At 37.4% G+C, this 23,092-nt stretch overlaps 1 protein-coding gene across 1 annotated transcript in view; it reads left to right on the top strand.

The window, feature by feature from the left end:
- The window catches only part of EML5 (EMAP like 5), a 92,431-nt gene extending 72,684 nt beyond the window's left edge, over positions 1–19,747 (top strand). The window contains exons 28-42 of the mRNA XM_059473992.1: positions 790–868; positions 1,908–2,037; positions 2,700–2,798; positions 4,628–4,648; positions 7,501–7,674; positions 8,526–8,734; positions 9,930–10,087; positions 11,954–12,068; positions 12,578–12,766; positions 12,967–13,139; positions 14,386–14,548; positions 15,460–15,563; positions 15,939–16,092; positions 16,961–17,061; positions 17,383–19,747. Of these exons, the coding sequence (XP_059329975.1) occupies positions 790–868; positions 1,908–2,037; positions 2,700–2,798; positions 4,628–4,648; positions 7,501–7,674; positions 8,526–8,734; positions 9,930–10,087; positions 11,954–12,068; positions 12,578–12,766; positions 12,967–13,139; positions 14,386–14,548; positions 15,460–15,563; positions 15,939–16,092; positions 16,961–17,061; positions 17,383–17,419 (1,906 nt within the window). The 3' untranslated portion in view covers positions 17,420–19,747. The remainder of the gene's footprint in view (positions 1–789; positions 869–1,907; positions 2,038–2,699; positions 2,799–4,627; positions 4,649–7,500; positions 7,675–8,525; positions 8,735–9,929; positions 10,088–11,953; positions 12,069–12,577; positions 12,767–12,966; positions 13,140–14,385; positions 14,549–15,459; positions 15,564–15,938; positions 16,093–16,960; positions 17,062–17,382) is intronic.
- Positions 19,748–23,092: the final 3,345 nt, after the last annotated feature.

Genomic DNA, 23,092 nt, shown 5'->3' with positions numbered 1-23,092 from the left:
TTCCTCTTAAAGATCAAGCTTAAAGGATTGTTATCACAGCCACAAATACTGTATCTATGGAATCAATAATCAATGCTCCTGCAAATTACTAGAAATAGTTGCATATATTTAATAAATAAAGCTTATTTGTTTGTGTTTCTTTGTATAGGTACAGTTGAATGTAATGTGAAAGTTGTTATGGATATTTGTTAAATATATCTAATTGAGAGTTCTTAATTAAATCTGGGCTATTCAGAGCAGTGGAACATAGGTTGTGGCTGTAACTCCTGCATTTGCATGGTCTTGGTTTTCTTCCACATAAGGTTTGATCAATATCACATTTCAGTTGATGTAGGAGTGGATGGGCAGGTGCACCAGGAGTTCTTTACAAACTATTACAAAAACAGGAAAAAAAACTTAGGGGTCTGCTGAAGGCATGTGGGAACAGGCATTATTAGATTAATCAGCTAAGCCTCTCTTCAGTAAAATTGCTGCAGAGAAGATGAAAGTACCATAAAAACATAGTTTGAAAAAGTGAAGAAGATTCTAAAAGTGCTCAGTCATTTTAAAACAAGCTTTTGCATTAGCTCCATGGATTGTTGAAGAATTAGAGAACCTAGCATGTTAAACAGGGGATTTTAGGTTTTGTCCTTCTCCTTTGACAGACATATTTGTTTTGAAGATGAATATGCATATGAGTTGAGTAGGACAGGCTGTAAGATTTCCCAAAGCCTTAGCAGGTTGGAAGGTTGCTGTTAGCATGGAATGGGTGACGGACAGCCTTCTCTTATTCACAGTTCTTTGTTTCAGACCTCCAGTTAGTAGGGCATTGCCTCAGCCGGAGAAACTGCAGACAAACAATGTGGGGAAAAAAAAGAGACCCATAGAGGTAAGAAAAGTGGTGCTTTTCGCTTCTTCCTTTAGGATTTTGTTTTGCCAGAAACTGACACACCTATGAATACATTAAATGATTATTTTATTCTAAACATATCAAAGGTGGAAATAGTGAATAGCAGGTAAAGAGTAGAAAAAGTGGGAGATAGCTTTTTCTTGTGAATAAAAAAAAAGACTATTTCTTTTTATTGCAAATAAAATGGAGTATAATTCAGTTCTTAGTAATCATGAAACCCTAGAACTGGCTGTAGAAAGCAGGATGCCTTGTATAAATAACTGGATTGTTAAAGGGTGTATTGTTGTTAATAAAACTAAGCATTTTTAAATTCCAATCTTCTTAGAATTTATTTTAAAACTTCCATTTAAATTCATCATAATAAAAGTTTTAAGAATAATTTAAAAAATTCTATTAATGATGAGTTTAGCTTTGCCACCTGTTTTTTCATTACATGGCAGTTGCAAATAAACATACCAATTTTTGATTAATCTGAAGTGAAAATTTCATCTAACCTTGGAAAATGCTGTTCTTTACCAATCTGAATATTTTTGATTCTGCAAAATATTTGGTGTACCATAAAAAACAGCTTTTTGACATCAGTGCTTTAGAAGTTTTAGATTGTAATTTGGGTTTCTAGTTGCTGGCTGGAATTAAATTGTGGACCGGTGTTTGTCATTCGTTGTTTCTTAGTGTCTTCTGCATTAATTTAACTTTATTCTTCACTGCATTTTATTTATGTTCATGTGTATGAGTATCTCTTCCAGTGTATATATATGTCTGTGTGTACTCTATGCACATTCTGCAGCATCCCCCTGAGAGGGGAAAAGGGTGACACAGCTGTGTGTGACAAGAATGAGCAGCTCTGTAAACTGACAGGGGAGGCACCAGCCCAGTTTCTGTTGCCTTGAATGTCACTTTATAAGGACATAATTTAAAAAATTGAATCCTACAGAAGAATGTGAAATTCGTAACTGCTTTAAGAAATTCATAACTGCTTTAAGGTTTGCTCAATCTACTGATGTGAATATCTTTTTAGGACCTAATTTTGGAGCTGGTATTTGGGTACCGAGGCAAGGACTGCAGAAACAACGTGCACTATTTGAATGATGGTGCTGATGTAATTTATCACACTGCATCTGTTGGCATCTTGTATAATGTGGCAACAGGTAGGAGAAAACCCACTGGAGGGAAAATGTTTCTTCACACTCATGGACTTACAGTTTATAAAGTAAATAATATACTTTAAGTATTGTAAAAGTATGTGAAAAAAAAATTATTTGTTCCTAAAATTTCAGTCTGTAGAGAATATTCATAATAGCTATATAAACAAAAAAGTGTACTGAAATGTTCCTGGAGGCTGAGCTTTAAGGAAGTGAAGATTTGTTTTTTTTGGTATTAGTTTTCTGAAATTTGCGTGTTGAAATGATCACAGAAACGAAAAGAGCTGAACAATGAATAACTGTATTTTTTTTTTCTAAGAACAAGGTAACATTTTGATTTGGTTTACTTTTCAGTCATCTGTATCATGTATATTCTTTCACAATAACCCAGTTTAAAAAAGTACACAATGCCATTTTGAGACAGTTAAGCAACTTCATGTGGAAAACTTGAGGGAAATGTCTGGAGTTACTGAGGGCTGTGTGTTGAAGTTCGGATAAATAATGTGGAGTTTCTGTTTTCTGGTTTTAAGCTTCAAAATGCAACATGACCATAATGCTGTTTTCTAACAAATACTATGAAATTTTCAAACATTAGCCATGTCTATGTGTGTATAAATGTTTTAATTAAAGTTGAACTATGGTTTGATTTATTTTTTTCTTATTTTTAGGCTCTCAGTCATTTTACCAGGAACACAATGATGATATTTTGTGCCTCACTGTGAATCAGCATCCCAAGTTTACCAACATAGTGGCAACTGGCCAAGTAGGTATGTTTGTATTTTTGTAAAAAGAATTAACAGCATGCAATCAGGACCTTGTAAATTCATGATAAATCATAAAATATTTGATTATGCTATCTCCGTTTGTATGAGTGTTACTCAGTTACCTGTCCTCTTTGTATGTTCCTTTGAGTGTAATTGAATGAAGATGACAAAAAATATTGAGGCATGAAAGATTTAACTTATCTTTTGCTTGGAGTATTATCAAAACTATTTTTTCAGAAATCTTAAGCCCCATTACATTAGTCTGGTTGTATTGAACTAACAGCTTGCATTAGACCTTCCAAAGAATCTGAATAGATCTAACCTTCATTTCCTAAAATACATGTCAGTCTTATGAGGTTTTACCTCATCAGATAGTTCTATAATACCTACTTGGTGGTTGGATATGTTATAGTTGTAATATTAAAGGCAGAACCAAAACCCTAATGGGGTTCCCTACAGATAAACTTAGATATAGAGGGAAAACATATATATATTTCATAGTGACATAAAGGTCTATGAACTAACCAGGTTAAAAAAAAAAAAAAGAACAAAAACCCCCACATTTTGCATTGGCATAGCTGGTAGAAATTGCTGTTTCTAGATTTTGTAGAAGTGATTTTTGTAGCCCTACAATTTGATTGTAGTTTTCATATCTTCTGTTGGTTCTCAGCAGATTCAAACACACATTATATTCTTCAGGGCATAGAATACAAAAAAACCCCCTCATTTGATTTCAGCCAAAATAACTTTTTCTTTCGTTTAGGTGTGTTTTAGAGGTTTCATATAAATAAAAACAGTTCTGCAGAGTTTATTACCTGCTTTTCTGTGTCTTTTGGATTTTTAGGTGCCTGTCTCATTAAAATTGATTCATTGATAATAGTAGCCTCTTAGCTAAAATAGCTTTCTTTCCTGGTGAGTTTCTTGCCTCACATCATTTAAAACAAATTTTAATGGAGATTATTTAAATGGAAAAATTCATCTGCAGATATTTATCTATGGTCTGAACATTTGCAGAATTACAAACCTTTTATTGCCTTTAAGAACTTGCTTTTTCATCATATTTCTTAATCTGTCCCTGTTTGCCTTTCTGTAGTGGAGGAATGTGAAAAGTTTTCTTCTACAGTGTTCATCTTACCCGAGACAAAACACAGGACTTAATCCTTTTTTTATTTTCATAATAATCTCTACATCAATTAGCAGTAGCACAATTATTAACTGTTTTGTAATGTGGATTAAGGCATAGCAATCACAGGCAGATGACACTTAGAAATTACATATACTTTTAAGCAGAAAATTAAATGGAAGTCAAATATCTTAAAACAGCACATGTTTTCTGATTTTGAAGGGATGTTGAGAAGAGTATATACTCTATAAAGAACTGCTGCTACTTTTCCTACTCATATGGTTGCACAAATTGTGTTACCATCATGATTTGTAAAGATTTATTGAATCTTCAGGTACTCACATGCTACTTCTTAACATTTTTTCTCACTTATTTTTTTCAAATATCAATGACATGAAAAAATATGTTTTTCATTTATTTTGGCTGAGAGTGACCTAACATACACCAAAACTAGATTTTTGTGTTGTAGCTTGAAATGGAAATCAAAAGATATTCATTCATTCAATATATTCATTCTATGATTTATTTCTGATGTGACCTCCTTTTATCAGTAATTACTCATCTTTAACAGCAATATTGGTGCTGCTGCAATGCAAAAAAGATGACATCAAGGTGTGTGTTAAGAAATTACACTGAATGTGGCATATATTTTCTTTAGCACTTATCTTATTTCTGATCTAATTATTTTTCTGCTGCTTTTCCATTACAGGAGACTCAGCAGATATGTCAGGTAAGGGAAACAAAATTTTGACATCTTCAGGTGCAGTTAGTCTATCTAGTAGCCATCTGCAGCTTTATAGAGCCATAAGTGGTGTGAATTCATTTATAGTTTATTAAATCCCATGTACCAGTCATATTACTGTCAGCACTGAATAGAAGTCAAAACAGCTCGGCATACTGTAAATATAGAAAAATTAAAAATGTTAGAACACACTTAAAAACTACTCTTGTTGAAGCATATTCCCTTCTTGCTGCTTAGTGATTAGTGAGTTCTAATACATACTGCTGCTGTAGCATTCCTGGGTATGCTTGCCAGTTTTGTAGACATGTTGGGGCTGACAACATTTGGTTTAGACCTTCAATTGAGTGTAATTTGAAACATGCATTTCTAAGGTAAATTCTACTGAGGAGGCCTAGGTGACTGAGTGAAAAAACAAATCACCTTTCACATTTATGTACAATTGTCATGCAGTTATTACCATTGATCCAAAATGCTTTTTGTGATGTCAATTTAATTTTTCCTCTATCATTTTGGGTCTTTGACATTTGACGGTCTTAACTGAGATATTTTTTATTAATGTGTTTTTTTTCAACTGTAATTTCTAAAACTCATCACCATCATGTGCGAATGAGTTCATTGTTGTGCAGCCATCATTTGTCTTGTGAAGAATCTTCAGAGATGCATAAATGTGGTTGTGTGTAATAGAAAGTGTAATAATCTTCATGTGGATCTAAAGCTTATTCTGTAAGAACAAATGTACATTGACATCTTTAATGTGTGTTTACTTCTCTTAAATATGGCAAATGGTGCTTGCTCTAAGGATGGCAGGAAGAGTATAGGTACTTTTTCCCACACTTCTAGCCTGTATTTTAAAAAAGCAATGATGATATGGATATTTAAATGAAAGAACATCTATAGTACTGTATAGGGTAGCTGGACACTTTCCTTGTCTCATGTGCCTTCTTCCTTCTGCAACTTCAGTTTGTGCTTGTGTATATTGCTAAATTCTGTTGTTGCTGCCTGAAACGAGCACTCTTAAATTTTTTCTTGTTTCTGGAACCATTAGTCTGGAATCCAAGCTGCTGCCTGCTTTCATTGGAAAGTTGAATAGTTTTACTTAAAATTTATTGATGGCTTTTGGCATCCTTGCCAACAACTTTTGCTTTTCTAGTTCAAATTTTCAGTTGTCTACAGTGATGCAGGTGTTCTTGTAGCAGCAGTGTTTGTACTAGCCTGGAATGGTAATTAAGGTTTCCTAATGATTTGGTGTAGATTTGGTCCACCTTACTAAAGATTTTTTCTGTCCTGCCAGCCCATGGTAGCTTTATCTAAACTGCTCCCAGAAGGAGATGATGCCTTAGAACATCTCTCTTGTGAAAGTGTTGAGTACACAGGCAGGATTCAGTTTCAGGACAGAGACTTTCAGAAGGACTCCATCACATGGAAGGACCTCAGAGTCCATGTTCTCTGTCTTGCAGATCTTGCTCTGAATGATTTTGTCAGTTCTTATTCAGGAAAACTAGGTGAGAATTTCTATCTGCCACCCAAAAGAAAACTTCTGGCCAAGGTTATAGAGCAGGTGCACTATTCAAGGGTAATAGAGAGTTTTAGCAAGAGGAGGGTTGAAGAGTGAAAAACAGTTCAGAGCTATAATAAAGGTTTCCCTTCCCTCAGCTTCCCATAAGAACAGCAAGGAGTGGGCTGACAATTCTTGGGAAGTGCTAGTTGCTGTCAACTCCTGCCCTTTCTGTTTTAATGGCATGGCCATACTATGCTGTGGTACCTTTCGAAAGGTAATGATAACATCTTGTTGCTGCCATGAGAGGAAATTCAAATGGGAAATAAAAGAAATGAGGAAGTATGTTCTAAAGACTGTTTCAGAACAGCTGTGGAATTGTGCTCAAAAACTGAGTTTCATGTGGCTGAAATTTTGCCTAAGTCCCTGTGCCTAATGTTTCCCATCACATGTATGCCTTTGAGGGCCTAGATTCATCTATTAGAAACACAAAGCATTAATCCAAAAGAGAATTTAGTTTATGTAAATCTGGATCTATGGTAAGAACCAGTAACCTTAGGACTCTGCAGTCAAATATATTAGAGATCAGAAGTGAAGAATTTTGAGAATCTTACTATGCTGGAAATGCCTTAGATGCTGCTCAGAGATTGTAAACTATATATGTGGATGGCAAGATCTTTTGAGCAGGCATTGCATTTGGGGAAAAAAACAGCTGTCATCATGTTAGAGATGATCACATACATTAGTAGCATGGAAAGACATTTTTTACTGCAGAGAGCTCGCAGTCTAAACAACGCAGACTCAATGCTGTAGTTCTGTGTCAGTAGGCAAGCTGACAATTCGGCTGATGTTCTCCTAAGAGGGCAAGCATTTCAGACATGTGGCCATTTTGTAGAAAGGAGATTTTGGCCCTGCACTGTAAACTGATTTCTCTGTAGCCATCAGTTGTCCAAAAGCCCCATGGAGAGGTTACATTTTTGATGAGCAGCTTTATTTATGAAGGTTTTTGAGTTAACATGGTGCTCTATGTTTTAATAAGAGCAAAACAGGAGAAGACAGCTCTTGCTTTTAGAACTTCTGCTGTGCTACATGAGTCCCATAGCAAGTTAAGTAACAAATTAACACCTTAGATAATCTAATGTGGCCAACTTGTTCATCCTACCTAATGATCCTGTTTGTCATAAATTGTTTTCCAAATGGAGGCCAAAATCTCTTTTCTTTCCTATATTTTCCCCCATCTGATCACAGCAATTTTGTCTCATGAAAAAGTACTAACTGCTTCAATAAGTAAATCATTGCACATTTTCAAAATGACTACTAATGGCATGTTTTTCTATTTGTGTAGCTACAGCTCCTTCTATTCACGTGTGGGATGCAATGAACAAGCAGACGCTGTCGGTGCTGCGGTGCTACCATTCCAAGGGCGTTTGCTCCGTCAGCTTCAGTGCCACTGGCAAACTGCTGCTCTCCGTAGGGCTGGATCCTGAACACACCATTACCATTTGGAAGTGGCAGGAAGGTAGGAAAGAGACTGGTTTTGCAGAGGGTGTTCACATTGTTAGAGGTATGTTGGCTTGAGTCAAGAGCAAGTGTAACTTTAAAGCATCAGCCGATCAAAAATTATTAAATAAATGCTGTGCACTATGCTCTGTACAACAAGATCTAAAATAGATGTGTTTACCCATTCTAGTGACTGCTGAATATATCTCCTTTGAAACTATTGTGTAAAGGTCACAACAATAACACAAAGTGTTATTATTACTACTTTATTCTTCTCTAAAGTCTGATTACTGACTAGGTTGTCATACTCCTGAAATTATTCCCAAAAGTTGCAAATTGCAGAAATAGGGTGCCAGGATAACTCCTCTATGCATCTTATATAATTGTTGCCTTAAGCTATGCTACATGTTTTCAGATCAGCTTTGATCTGTATTTCTGATTTAGGCTAAAGAGATTTGAGCTCCTTTCCTTGTCTCCTTTCTGTCTGACAAAGCCATGCCCAGATTATGGATCTGATTCTCTAGTCTTAGAGGTTTACTTCCTCTCTCTTTGGGGATTGCTGTTAATAACTAGTGACTTTCAGAATTTTAAATATCAGCTGTTAAGTTAATAACAAGTGATCTTTCATAGCTTGTCTGATAGATCCTGTGGGGATGGATGCATTGTCCATCTTATACAATCTTAGGTAGGATGAAGGCTGTGTGGTCAGAACATGCCTGTGTTCATCTTTAAGGGTTGATACACATTCAGAATGGCAGCTAAGGATCCCAACTGAGGAATCTTCATATGGGTCAAACTTATTTCAATATTTTTAACCAGAAATGTGTATTTTTCTCAGCAAAGTCACAATGTCCATTTTCTTTCTGCCAGGTGCCAAAATTGCCAGCCGAGCTGGTCATAACCAGCGTATATTTGTAGCAGAATTCAGGCCAGATTCAGATACACAGTTTGTTTCTGTGGGAGTAAAACATGTAAGGTTCTGGACACTGGCTGGAAGAGCTCTCCTCAGTAAAAAAGGGCTGCTGAGCTCCATAGAAGATGCCCGCATGCAGACCATGCTGTCTGTAGCTTTTGGAGCGGTACGTACTTCAACAAACCACCTGAAAATGCATGAAACCAAACTTTTTTTACCCTTCTGCCTTTATTCAGTTCAGTGAGACTTTTATAACCTGGTTAATGAGTATATAAATTATTTTACTAAACTCAGTTTAGCATTCCTAATACTTACCTGCTAGAACTAGTACCAGCTTTCTTTATAGTAGAAAAGGCTACAGGTTTGTATGTTTTCTGGAAAAAAAACATGGATGCCTTGAACTGATAAAAAACTGCTTGTTATTTAATCCTGGTAAAACAAAACTGAGCCTAGAGTGCAAGAACCAAACAGTAGAAATGAGGCTGATTTTATGCCCACCTGAAAGTGATGGTTTTGTCATTTGTATGTGCTACTGCTCATGGGTGATCAGAGAGCAGTGCCGTCCTAGGGCATTTGTTAATGTCAGACACTGTAAGGCAACTGCATTAGGGGTTTCTTTTGCTTTGGGGGTTTTGGGACATGTGCAGGCCATCTTGTTAAGTTCCACAGCACTGCTGAGTCTGGAGTTGCTCTGCATGAGCAGTACTCATATCTTCAGCTGGGCAGAAAGGCACAGATTCCTTTTGTGAAGTGGTCCTTTGCTTTGATTGTCTGCATTTCTGTCCTGTTTGACCATCTGACTGTTTGGTCCAGACTGATTTTTCACTGATTTTGATCTTTGAAACTCTAACTGGGCTGTGGTTGCCTTTTTTTGCTGCAGCATCTCTTTTACACGGTGGTGTCTCTCTGATTTATATGAAGGTCTTACAAAACACTAAGATATTTTCCAAATGATAACTGTTATTGATGCCCAACCCAGGCATTAGTCAGGGGTCTGAGAAACCTCTGTAAAATTTCTTAGGAAAAGACAGGTTCTTAGTGTGAGAATCAGGCTGTATGCTGTGTGGCCTGAAGTTTGGTGTGAGGTTGGAGGATGCAGAGCTTCCAGGGATTTTGTGAAAAGCTGTGCAAAGTGAATAAAGCTAAACCTGGGAGGTTTTCCATATTTCTGTAGGGACCAGTTCTGGGAGTTCTCTTCTTGATTTTGTCTCAGAAGAAGCTTGTTCAGCTCCACAGTTTCCTCTTCTACAGCAGCAAACAAAAGCGATTTAGCCTCTAAATGCAAATGGTGTTTATTTCTGGATGTTTTTCTTCCTACCTTGCTCAGAATCAGATCATGAGTATGTTTTTCCCCTTTTCAGAATAACTTGACATTTACAGGTACTATCAGTGGAGATGTTTGTGTTTGGAAGGATCATGTGTTGATACGAATTGTGGCCAAGGCTCACAACGGCCCTGTGTTCACCATGTACACCACACTAAGGGATGGCTTGATTGTTACAGGAGGCAAGGAAAGGCCGTGAGTCTTCTTTTTCTTTTTTTTTCTGCATGCATATTTTCTCTTTAAAAATGGTTTGGATTCGTCCCATCAGCACTATTTGAGATATTAAAGGTAGAAGAGTAGTCCCTTTCAGATCCTGTTAGGTATTAAGAAAAGAGCAGTCACCACCTCCAAAGTGGAGGTAATCCCATATGAGCTTCAACTCAGTTTTTTCCCCCATTTATTGCAAAAGAAAGCATTTAGTCTGAAATTTAGAATCATAGAATGGTTAGATTTTCTAGATTTTCTTGTAGATGTTCTAGGTCCAGCAGCCATTTAGCTTTAAGCACCAAAAAGTTACCTAGTCCTTGTGGGTTACTTCTTAAACTGAAGGTGTACTGAGGTTGTTAACCCAAGGGATTTGCACAGTTGGGATTGAATATATGAGTCATAAATTTTATAGCAGTATGATGCACAACTTCTTTCAAAGGAAAGATCTGCTTAGTTATGATGGCAGAGGCAAGCTGTCCTCTCTCAAATCTAAGATACAGCAAGATTCTTTCTTTCTGGGCTTGCAAGCAAAATATCTCCTCAAGCATTTAAATTTTTTTTATGCCTTCCTAGTGATAAGCAAAAGCTTCAGCTGTAATACAGTCCATCTGATGACTTGATAGTGCCACATTTGGCAGGACACAGGCCACTTATATTTTCAGACCGAACTGAAAACTTACTTCTGTGCTTGAAATATTTCCTTCTGCTATTTATAAATGTTGTTGTGATTTTATTTGGAGGGTGTTCTCTCTACCACTTAGCTTCAGAGGCTCTTAATTGTTGGTATTTGACTTGAAACAAATTGTATTGAATAACAACAAGAACCCAGAATTCATCTCCTGTGGGAAAATGAAGTATTGACAGTATGCAAAACAAATTTTCATTTAGGAGCACTGTATGCTTTTTCCTGCCTTAGTTGCAGTTCACCAGCCTATTTTGGTAAAATCTTCTTGCTGAGTATAATGATCAGTCATGCGTCAAAACAGTGCTAGTGGGAAGCAAAGAATATACTACTGCAAGGAGTACCAATTTATAATTCATTATAGTTCTTTTAATAATAATAATAGGAATAATAGTACAAATCAGTAATTGTGATTAAACATTCTGAAGTTCTTTGTAAGATTATTCAGTAATCAAAGCTGTAACACAAGCAGCTTGATATTGTGGGACATTGTTTTTCTGTTTCTGTTAGAGGAGATTGAAGACAGATTAGACATGTCCCAGCTCAACTAAAGATGCCAGATTTATCCCTGTTTCAATAAACATTTTCTTCTTTTTAGAAACTTTTTTTTTTTATTTCATTGTGTTCTGTACTGAAACACAAGTAGTTTTTTTGTAGAGGGAAATATATTTAGTGTTTGCATAATTAATACCTATTAGTTGTGTCTGCTGTACCTGTGTAATTTATTTTACAGCAGTGAAAAAAATGACATTTTCACAGAAGTGAAAATAATCTGTCATTTATTTCATAGAAATAAAATTCATACCTTTTCTGTTCATCTCAACTCTAACTTGAAAACCTCTGCCTGTCTGACTATAAGATAACTGCTTAACTGTTCTGACTAGACAGATTCCCTCAGAGCTACTCATTGAGACTAGGCTGAACAGCACCCATCTTTCAACTTGTTCTGTAAAGTAGAACAGGGAGGATTTGGAATAATTTTTCTTTTGCTGGGCTGTGAGGCTCAGCATGTTAGCATCAACTGTTCAGGCAAACAGAATCTTAAACAATTTAAAACCAACTAAAATCCCTCATTTGCAGTGCAGTACATTAAATAATGTAGTTCTTTCATCCATTAATTGTCCTTTTTGTGGCAGCTGTTGTGCTCATGGTTCTTCCTGATGTCTTCACAGTTCAAAGGAAGGAGGAGCCGTCAAGCTGTGGGACCAGGAGCTGAAACGATGTCGTGCCTTCAGACTAGAGACAGGACAAATGACAGACTGTGTTCGCTCTGTTTGCAGGGGCAAGGTAAGCAAACTGCCTGGCTGGAAAATACAGCTCATCATTTGGGGTGGATTTCTGAGTATCACATAAATTAGTTCTGCTTTCTCTTTTAGCTAGTATTTGAAATTAAAGGCTAAGCTCGAAGGTGTCTGCAACTGGTATTGTGGCAGAAAAACATCTAGTTTGTGAGACCTCAGTCTTTCTTAGGATAATATTCCATATATATTTTTATTGAAGACTAATTAAGAATTTATTTTCTATTTTCTTTTCACACTTTGATATCAAATATCAAATGACAAGCAGTAACTCAGCCAGCCATGATATCTACAGAGCTTTGTACTTTAATAACTCAGAGGAGTTTAAAAAATAAATTTTCTTTGAATAGTTAATAACTTGACTTAAGGAAACTTTCTTGACAGAACTAAAGCTCTAGATGATATTTTAATTACTGTTACTAGATAATATTTTAATTACTGTTCATCATAAGAGGTTAATATATTTTATTGAAGATAATTCTTTCACTATTGTTTAAGGGCAAAATTCTTGTTGGGACAAGAAATGCTGAAATAATTGAAGTTGGAGAGAAAAATGCTGCATGTAACATTCTAATTAATGGTCATATGGATGGACCCATCTGGGGCCTAGCAACACATCCATCCAGAGACTTTTTCCTTTCTGCTGCAGAAGATGGCACAGTAAGACTGTGGGATATTGCTGAAAAGGTAGGTGTTAGAGAATACTTGTTTAGAGAGAAAAAAAATAGACTTGTGATGGTATTGCAGACTTGAAACTTGTTTTTTATTGTACTCTGAAAATAATCCATGTAATGCTGTTAGCATGTTAACAAGCTATTAGCAGAAGATGCTTTTAAAATATGGACAAATAGTAACAGTTGCTATTCTGGGTTTTTATTTCTTCACAGAAGATGCTGAACAAAGTCAGCTTAGGACATGCAGCTCGTACTGTTTGTTACAGCCCAGAAGGTGATATGGTAGCTATTGGCATGAAGAATGGAGAATTTATTATCCTGCTTGTCACCTCTCTAAAAATTTGGGGGAAGAAAAGGGACAGAAGATCAGCAATTCAAGATATCAGGTCAGAAAATTATTCCTGGTCTATTGTAGTATGCTAGAAATCTCTAATATTTTGCTTCTTAAAAATACAACTCTGTGTTCTGGGAAACATTACAATGATATTTTAGAGAGCTGGAATCAATGAGTGACATCGAGGGTGTGATGTGATCCACATGCTTGAAGGAAGGGACTCCTAGGAGGTAAAATGAGATCAGACACTTAGAGATGAAGACTGAATTGTGAGATAATGGAAATGCCAGTCTGTCAGTTTGTACTTTGTTGTGTTTGTTAGACAGGAGTTAGAAGTAAAATTTTGCTTCTGTTTCCTGAGTGGAAAAACAGGCTGTTTCTTGTATGAGATAAATTGGTTGAAATCAGCTAAGGAAAGTTTTGGAGAGCAAAGTGTGATGGGAGAGAAATGCAAGCAAAGAGAGAGCTTGCAGGAGAGCTCTGCTAGGAGTCAGGGGCTTGCTGGAGCTGGAAAGCTGTCCCAGGGTACATTTCAGAGAGAATAGAAATAAAGAAACTTCCCCAGTAACACAGAAGTGGCTGTGAGGGATTTGTTCAGCTCAGGAAGCTGCTGAGTTTCAAGAGGAAAAGAAAGAAAAGAAAAGAAAAGAAAAGAAAAGAAAAGAAAAGAAAAGAAAAGAAAAGAAAAGGAAAAGAAAAGAAAAGAAAAGAAAAGAAAAGAAAAGAAAAGAAAAGAAAAGAAAAGAAAAGAAAAGAAAAGAAAAGAAAAGAAAAGAAAAGAAAAGAAAAGAAAAGAAAAGAAAAGAAAAGAAAAGAAAAAAGAAAAAGAAAAGAAACCAGTGCACAAAGATACTTTGGGCAAACAAAAGGTTTCATTTACATCTTTTTATTCAGTATATTTCATCTAGAAGTTCTGGCTTTGCTTCAGTTGGAGCACTTCAGTTTTCCATTTTTTAACCTTGTAAGTATAGCATAAGGGAGTCAGAGTGTTATCAGGGGGATGTCACAAGTTGTTAGACCATGAGGGGGTCATGAAATCAGGTAATGAACAGAGTTATTCAAGAGATGTTACCAGTTCACTTATATGTGTAATTTGTACCAAAATTATTGCCATCTTTTGCTGGATATGCATTCCCTGAAAATTTAATTTCAAAAGTTATTTTGCTTAGCAGACTGAATGCTCTGCATCCCTCCAGTTCTGGATAGCAGAGACTTGAAATGCAAATTTCTGCACTTCTCAAATATTATAATCTGTTGTAAGTGCCAGCCTGTGCTCATGAAACCTTTTATCTGTTCAGGTTTAGCCCAGATTCCCGTTACCTGGCAGTTGGTTCCAGTGAGAATGCAGTGGATTTTTATGATCTGACTTTGGGTCCCACTCTAAATCGGATCAGCTATTGCAAGGATATCCCAAGTTTTGTGATCCAGATGGACTTCTCTGCTGATAGCTCTTATCTCCAGGTATCAGTCATTAACGGTTCAAGGTACTGAATGGGAAACATACTTGTGACAGATACTCTGCAAGTATTCTCCTTTGACAACTTCTAAGTTTTTTAGCTAAGTGTTGTATGTAGTTTTTTAGCTAAGTATGTTGCTGACATTAGACTTACTTTGCTGTAGTGGTAAGTGGATGTCTTTAGTTTTGAACAGTTTTTCTGGAGATCAAATACAGAAAATAACCAAAGAAATAAGAGACAGGTTTCAAACCTCCTGTGATGTGTCTCCCTGCCTTTTTACATCTGATGCTGATGGGCCATCTTAAAAGAGAAAGGATACAGTCTGTCATTCTGCAGGGCCTGGGGGATCTATAAATTCTTTGTCTCTCTGACCAGCAATGATGGCATTACAGGTATTTTAGTGCTAGACTTTGTGGAGCAGCACCAAAGTCATGGTGTTACAAATGCCAACTATAGGAGGGCTGAAGACATTTCTTAAAATAAAAGTAAACTAAATATAATATACTTTCTATATTTTATCTGCATCAGAAAAGAGAAATAAGCTTCTCTTATTATCAAATCAATATTTACAGCCTGAGAGGAAAACACCTGTGTGTCAGTTTTAAAGATAGGAATTTATTTTGCCTTATTTGTATATACTAATGCACTAACACATACATGCAGAATATGAGTTGTTTCAGTTATATTTTACTAATTAGAAATTTAAATATTAGTATCTCATGCTTTCTCACTATTGCTATATGCTTGCATAGATTTTTGAGAATTTTCAACTCATTGACTAAGTTTTCTTGATAGCTGTTACTCTATGGAGTAAATAGTAACTGTCACAAAATGCTTTTCAAAGACCTCTAGAATTATATTTTCATCTTTTGAAACAAGTTAATGTATTGTAAATTCTCTGTGGTCACCTCAAAGGTCTCTACGGGGTCGTACAAAAGGCAAGTGTATGAAGTGCCTTCAGGAAAGCAGCTTGTGGACCAGGCTGTGATTGACAGAATAACATGGGCTACTTGGACAAGGTAAGTGATTCATGTATTTACACCTGTTGGAACACCTGGAACTTCCAGGAGAAGCACCTACTATTTAAAAGTATATTTAATCCCTTCAGTCAGATATTTTCTTTTAACACACCCATCTGCTCTAGCAGCAGCTCCCCTAAATGCAGCACAGAAAAAGGCAGTGCAAAGCAAATTCCCTCAGTACACAGGGGAGCAATTATGGAATGATTCAAAAATTAATTACAGAATAAAAGCTATGTAAGGTATGAATGTGTGAAAATAAAATGTAAACGTTGCATTTTTATAGAACCAGTTAGAATATGAGATCTGATTTCTATTACCTGACTCTTGTTTTTGCAGTGGTTTCCAAAATAATTTCTTGGTCTTCTGTTTCAGTGTTCTTGGGGATGAAGTAATTGGAATCTGGTCCAGGCATGCTGAAAAAGCTGATGTGAACTGTGCTTGTGTCTCTCACTCGGGAATCAATCTCGTAACGGGCGATGATTTTGGCATGGTCAAACTGTTCGACTTTCCATGTCCTGAAAAATTTGTAAGAACTTGTTTTTGCACAGTTACAACAACAAGTACTGTTGATATTAGGATCTTGTCTTGTTTCTCTAAAAGACATATGATGGAAATATTTTCTTCTCTAAATTTGTAGCTTTTTAGTACCTCCTTAGCTCCATAGTGTCATTGCACTCTTCACATCAGAGGTTCCCCACCATTTTGTGCAGGAGCTCTTGCTATAACCTCTTGAAAGTGTTGATACTGTCTGCCAGTCTGCTTTAGCATAGTGCCTGCCTAATGAAAAATCTCAAAGCCCTTAGTAATTTCCACATCTCTGATCCATTTGATAGATGAGGAAGATAGATGGTGATTTTAGTCCCATCTCTGGATCTTCATGGATGAAAAGTTTACATATTTTTCACTAACACTGTTGAATTGTTTCACTGGTTTTTATAATTTTAATTTATAATGGCTTTTAAATTTGTTTTCACTGTTAATTATCAGGATTTGAGACTGCACAGGGTAAACTGCTCACAGAGTTGCAATGAAAATAATTGTTTTTCAGTGTCAGGAATTTTACACAAAACTTTTCCAAGTTTTGTGTAAAATTCCTAACACTGAAAAACAATTAGTTAGTCATGTGACAAGATATATTTAATATTTTTTTGTTAGCTTGAGCATTCTTTCCAATTTGCAATTGTTCTCTTATTGGCTGACAATTTAATCTGCATTGGAGCTCTATAGCAGTTCTCCTTCAGGAGATTTTTCACATTTGCTAACCTATATAACTTTTGAACATTATAAGTATGTGATGGAATAAAAAGGTAGATGAAAACATGCATGCCTGTTCTGATTTAGGAGGGTACAGAATATTTAGACTCTCTCATTCTGTTGTTTGGGTTTTTTTCCAGGCAAAACACAAACGATTTTTAGGTCACTCTGCCCACTTAACGAATATTCGATTCACAAGTGGAGACAGATACGTGGTCAGTGCTGGAGGGGACGACTGCAGGTAGGTGTTCGTGCCATGGCTGCCACAATCTGCTCAGCACTGCACATGGACAGGCCCCAGCAGTGCAAAGCTGAGTTCAGCCTTCAGCCTTTTGTCCATGTCCTTGCTTTCCTATTCCTACATAGGGAAAAACATATTTGTGACAAAATAATTATCCCAAATGTTAATATGAACAGCTAATATTTAATAAGTTAGAATGTTCACATGAATATTCAGAACATCATACTTTTAATAGGAATTTCTTTTGGCTGTGTCAGCCATTTCTTTTAACAACACTGTAGTCTTCTATATCTCATATTTAATATCTTTTTGAAAACACAGCTTATTTGTTTGGAAGTGTGTGCATATGCCTCATTGAGAGAGACATGGAGACTTGCAAAGAGGAAACTGCATGAGGTACCAGGCATGAAACACCCAGGATTGCAATGTGACATTCTGCTGTGCCCTGCATGCGTAAGAAATGACCCGAGACACAGAGCACTCTGTGTCTGACAGACAGGACCTGGAGTCTGCCAGAAGGATGGACACACTGAGGCTGCTAGTTTTGCTTCAGTGTCAGATAATCTGGGTTTGTATTCCACTCACTGCCAGATGTTGAAAACAAAATATGTGGATGAAAGGAAAAAGCGAATTGTTAATCAATGTACAGTTTCACAGCAAGTTCTTGGGGTTTTAATCAAGAGATGCTATTTCTGACCTAGTGCTGTACATTGATCTATTTTCAGCATGAATGTTTTTCCTTTAAGTTTTGAGATCTAAATAGCATAGATAAAAAGAGTATTCCATATTTTATTACAGAGAGAGACCATATATTAACTCTTAAATATATAGTATTTTAATAAATGTTTAATTATTATAATAGAAATTATATTTCTATGGCTGGTCAAAGGGAAACATCATATCTGATGAAGCAGAAAATAATAGAGTTGATTCCTTGTGACTGAAATATTTCTGTATTTAGAGGCCTGGGTCACAGTCATGTCTGGTGAAAGCCGTTGGATATGCATGATCTTCATGGCTAATTTAGTGTTTTTGTTGCACTTAAACATTAAATTAGTTCTATGAGCAAAAATAGATTTGCTCACTTTGCGAGTGCCTTGCCCACTACCTAAAAGTCTAACTCCAATTTTTGCCTTGTGAATAAAAGTATTCTCAGTGGAAGAGAGATTATTGCTGTGTTACTTGACTGGGCTGTGAGCCTCTCTGCTGGAAATGAGGACCAGGGTGAGGATTTTGTAGTCTTCTTGTCGATAAAGTTTGGGATATCAGCAGTGGCAAAAATAGAATTTCAGAGCAATATGAATTGATTTTATTTTCTCAGCATCATAGGGGAGATTCAGAGAGAACTTTCTGAGCATTATATTTTATACATTTGAACTTTTAATAGAGTTGGGACTAGCTGGGAGATGTCTCTATTCAGATTTCTCTTCTGACTGTAAAAATGTCCAATCATCCGCTTCTTTGAATGGACCTGCTGTCGCCTCGAGCATGTATTCTATCCTGCAACATAACTGAGATTCTAAGTTGGAAAAACATTTCAGTGATAATAAAATCCTGAACAAAGCTGTGTTTTGGTACAAGTGAGGAAGGTTTCATCAGCTGTTTGTCTAAATCATGCCATAGAGAAACATTACAGATTAATTTTCATGCAGTATAGCAGGGATCAAAAATCACTAATTATCAGCACTGCTTCCATTGTGGCATTCTGCTGTGCACAGAAAACTTTCTTTCTGTGTAAGCCAGCATTGCTTTGACAGTGGCACTTGTTTAGGTCAGTCAAGAGGCTTTGGTGTTTTTCATCTCTTGCATTTTCTTATGCCAGATGAAAAAGAATTAAACCTCATTTCTTCTTGTAATCATTTTGTGTGCGTGTTGGTTACAGAAGGAATGGGAGGGCTTGCAGGTAGAAGAGAAGGAGGAGAAAAGTTACAGAGCCAAACTTTTGTGCTCTCCTTGTTATGTGCTATACAAAACTAGTTACCCAACTGTCTTAGCTAATATATTTTATATATCAATCTATAGTGAATATTTATTTTAAAGAAGTTGATGAACTAAACAGTTATCAGGTTTCTCAGCATGCTGGTTCTTAGCAAAGTCTTGCCAGTCATGCAGCTGCTATTCAACAGGAGCAAAAACTCTGAGGATTTGGTGATGAGTGTACAGGGAGATTTTGGCAGTAATGTATTTCAGTTTAGGGGAATTGCATATGAGAATTGTGATTAGACCTGATGTGTCTCATAACCTTGTTTTCTGTCTGTCTGTTGTATGTGAAAATTAGTCTCTGGTGTTTATATCTTCTCTTTACTAGGGAAATTGTTTGCAGTGTGCTCTTTTATGGCTGTGATTCTATCCCTTATTAAACACATCTGTGCAGGACTTTCGCACTTGAAGTAAGATTTGTCCTGCCTCTATTTTCAAGTTGCCTTTTGTTGGATCAAGATGGATGACTTTTCAGAGCTCACTCATAGTCTGTCCTACTCAGACTGCCAGATCAAAGTCCATATTTTTCTGTCTCTGAGTTTTCCCCACAAAACCCTAGGCTCTGCGAGCTCTTCTGTAGGCCTTCCCCCAGTGAAGGAGGTGTGTGGATCGAGAGGGTTTGTTCCTCCAATCCCTGTCACTGATCCTCTTCTCCTCCCTCCCCCTATGCCCTTCATGAATGCTGTGCCTCTCCACTGATCATTTGTCCATTGGTGCTTTTCCCCTGAGGAATCCCAAAGGCCACACCAGAGCTGAAGATGAGCAGCAAGGGGTGGGAGGGACTGGGCTGAGGGCTGCAGCCTCCAGGTCTCCCTGCTTCACTCTCCTCCAAACTTCACTGCTGCTCTAAAGGGCTGGCATGGGAGCTGGAAGCTGAGGAGCTCTTCAAAAACTAAACTGCCAGCATTGTTCCTCCTCCTCCTGCAGCCTGCATTGGTAGCCAGTGTTTTCCCTGGTGAAACTGCTCTGTGGTTTGCCAGGTAAAAATGGGGGCAGCCAGCTGGGAATGGTCACAAATGCTGAGGAGAGTGAGGAGAGCCTCAGTCACAGTTTGGAGCATAATGTAGCTGTGATTCTCTGCTGAAGGGAAGAGCTGGCGGTCAGCATGGCCCAAGCTGGCAGCTTTATGGTGTTTTTGGTCTTTTTGTCTGTGATGGTGCTTGCTACTGTGCCTCATTTGCTGTTTACATTAAATGCTACTATAGTAACTTGCTAATTGTTGCCACCCATGCTTGAAGCATGTGTACATGGAGACATGCTGCCTGTTCTGATAGGCACTGGAGCTCGAGGCTGGATGCTCGACTGATAAGTCAGAGGAGGACAGAACCCTGTAGGATAGGTCAGGGAAGAAGCTGGAATGTGGAGGGACCAGTGACAGCCTTTCATGTGGAAGCATCAGAGAGAACTGAGAGCAGGAGGGCTTTGCCTGAAGCTGGAGAAAACCTCTTCTGCACCAGGGAAGGGGAAGCAAAAGGTCTTTGTATAATTTAATAACTTACAGTGGATGATTTTTTACTGTAGCTTGTCTTTTTGGTTAGTAGCAAATGTACATCTTTGGGATCTTTAGTCAGCAATATTTTTGGTAATAGAAGAAATTAAATGGAGAACCGAGTAAAAATAACTTTTTGGTTAATAAAATAAATATGCACTTGAAAGCTAATAAACATAATTAGAAAAAAAAGAGAATAAGGAAAATCCAGCTCCTAGGAGCAAGGAAATATAAAAAATAAACACATTTAGAACTGAAAGTTGCCACAGTGCAGTCAGGTTAATGCTAACCTGCACTTGTGCCATCAGAAAGCAGGTCCAGCAGGTGAGACATCTCCTCAGTCTAAAACAAGACCAAAACAAAGGACTTCAGTACCAAGAGCAGGACTTGGATAGCATTCAGGAGTGGCTTAGTTTAAAACCATGATCCAGTTCTCTCAGCTGCTGCCTGAAGCACCTGAGCCCACAGTTTGAGCTGAAGGAAAGTTTGCCAAGAGCCCCAGCGCCCCTGAGCCGCCCTGAGCACGGCCATGCAGCCCCTGTCCTGCCTTGGGGTCCCACCCAGGGCTGGGTGTGCTGGGCAAGGTGTAAGAGTGTCACAGCAAGGTGGCATGTTCCCTGTTTCATTGTCAGTGTCAGTGACCAGCCTTAATCCTGAAGGTGTTTTTTTTTAATAATTCTGTTAACATAAGCTATAGAGAAGTCATCTTGTCAATGTTTTGGACAAAAAGGAGCATCCTGTAGACCCTGCAGAAGGGGAAGTAAGACTGCAAATCACAAAATGAATTGCCACATCAGTGATGTAAACACCCCTAGCTGCATTGCATTTGTGTGCTTTTTTGTTCTGAATGTTTTTTTATGCTTCCTTGCAACTGGCTCTGTTTTTCTAAAATTTTTAGCAACATTTGATTTCTCCTCATGTGGATAGATCCATGTGCTTGCCAAGGCCTGCTGTCATTCTTCATGCCATTCACTGTTGGGTGATTACACGAAACCCATTGATTTTGTTGGTCCTGCCTTCTGCTCTTCACTTAGCTTTGACTTCAGACTTAAACTCTAGATATCTCCTTTTAGAAATACAAACAGAATAGTTTTAGGTGTCTAATATGCATAAAAGCCACAATAAGGTTCCTTGCCAAAATCATTTGCATCTAAGAAGTATTAGATGGTTTTCTCAGTCTATTTGATGCTAGAACAGGAATACTTTTCTCAGTTTACTATCAGTAAATCCATCACAACCTTGATACCTTGACCTGTTTTTTTTGTTAAGTGTGAAATCAGCAATCCAACTCATTCACTACTTCTTTGGAAAGGAAGTGGAAAAAAAGCACAGAATGTGTGTTCTCTTCTCCACCCTTCTGTTTAAAACAAAACAACAAAACAACAACAAAAAGGCATAAGGTCTTAGCATCACGACAGTTGGCAATTCTTCTAATTTCCATAATGCTTATAATTTCCTCTGCTTTTTGGAATTATGGAACATAGGGTGAAAGAAGCAGTAACAGGAAACCAGTAAACAAACATGGAGAAAAGGCAGAAGAAAGGAAAGCAGAGAAAGGAACACTCAAAAATAGGCAAAAGCAAAAGACAAAAGAAGTGACATGGGTGGTGGTGAGTGGCAAACATCTTGTTTCAGGTGGGAAGCATCCAGTGGCTGCTTGGGAAGTATAATGGCTGGAGAGCAGCAGAGTGCTCAGGGAAAGGCTGCAGGGAATTTTGGTTGCTCTGTTTTTGGGAAGATGCAGCCACTCCCACTCCCTTACCTGTGGGACACCTGTTCAGAGCTGAGGTGCAGCAGCAAAGCACAAGTTACCCACAGCTGCAGTGGATACAGTGGAACAAAGAAAGTGCTATAAAGACAGAAGTGCTCTGTAGTACTGAGAGCTCAGGCAAAAGAGTTGAAGGATGTATTTTAAAAGGCTACTTATCTTTCTACCTAAACCAAACCTGGATTGTTTTAATAGGCCTCTTCTGGAAATGTTATTCAAACAAAAATATTAAACCAAAGAAACATTATACTTCAGAAAACTCTTCTTAACCAAGCTGTTGCAATTACTGCCTCTCATTTCTTTCCTATTCAGCAGTTCTTGATTCAGTTCCCAGGCATTCACAACATTTAAGATGACAGGCATGAAAGCTGTGGGCTCTACATTTAACTCAAGGTGTGACAGCATGGAGGAATCTGCAGAGGGTGGTTCAGATCCTACCTGAGCCAAATTTTCCTTCAGTGGTTCCATGCCATGGGCATTCAAATATAGAGGTAGTCAGGTGAATGTAATTAGACCCAACAAATACATCTGAGTATATAAATCAGTATATATCGGAAAAATAAATCAGTATAAAATTCTTTATTTTATCCCATAGTAAACCATTACTAAAAAGGGAAATAATTATGGTAAACTTCATGGAAAAAACAATCCAAGCCCATTGTAGGTGCTGGTTAGACAACTGGACTTGCAGCAATTCTTTGTAAGAAACACAAAATTTGTGCATGAATAGCAGCACTGATCCTTCTCCACTTGCAAGAGGGCAGTTGTGTTTGGGACATGAGAGGCAGGATGTT

The sequence above is a fragment of the Ammospiza nelsoni genome, chromosome 6 (assembly GCF_027579445.1).
Source record: "Ammospiza nelsoni isolate bAmmNel1 chromosome 6, bAmmNel1.pri, whole genome shotgun sequence".
NCBI lineage: Eukaryota > Metazoa > Chordata > Aves > Passeriformes > Passerellidae > Ammospiza > Ammospiza nelsoni.
The sequence above is the reverse complement of the archived record's forward strand: the minus strand, read 5'-3'. Positions and strand labels throughout refer to the sequence as shown.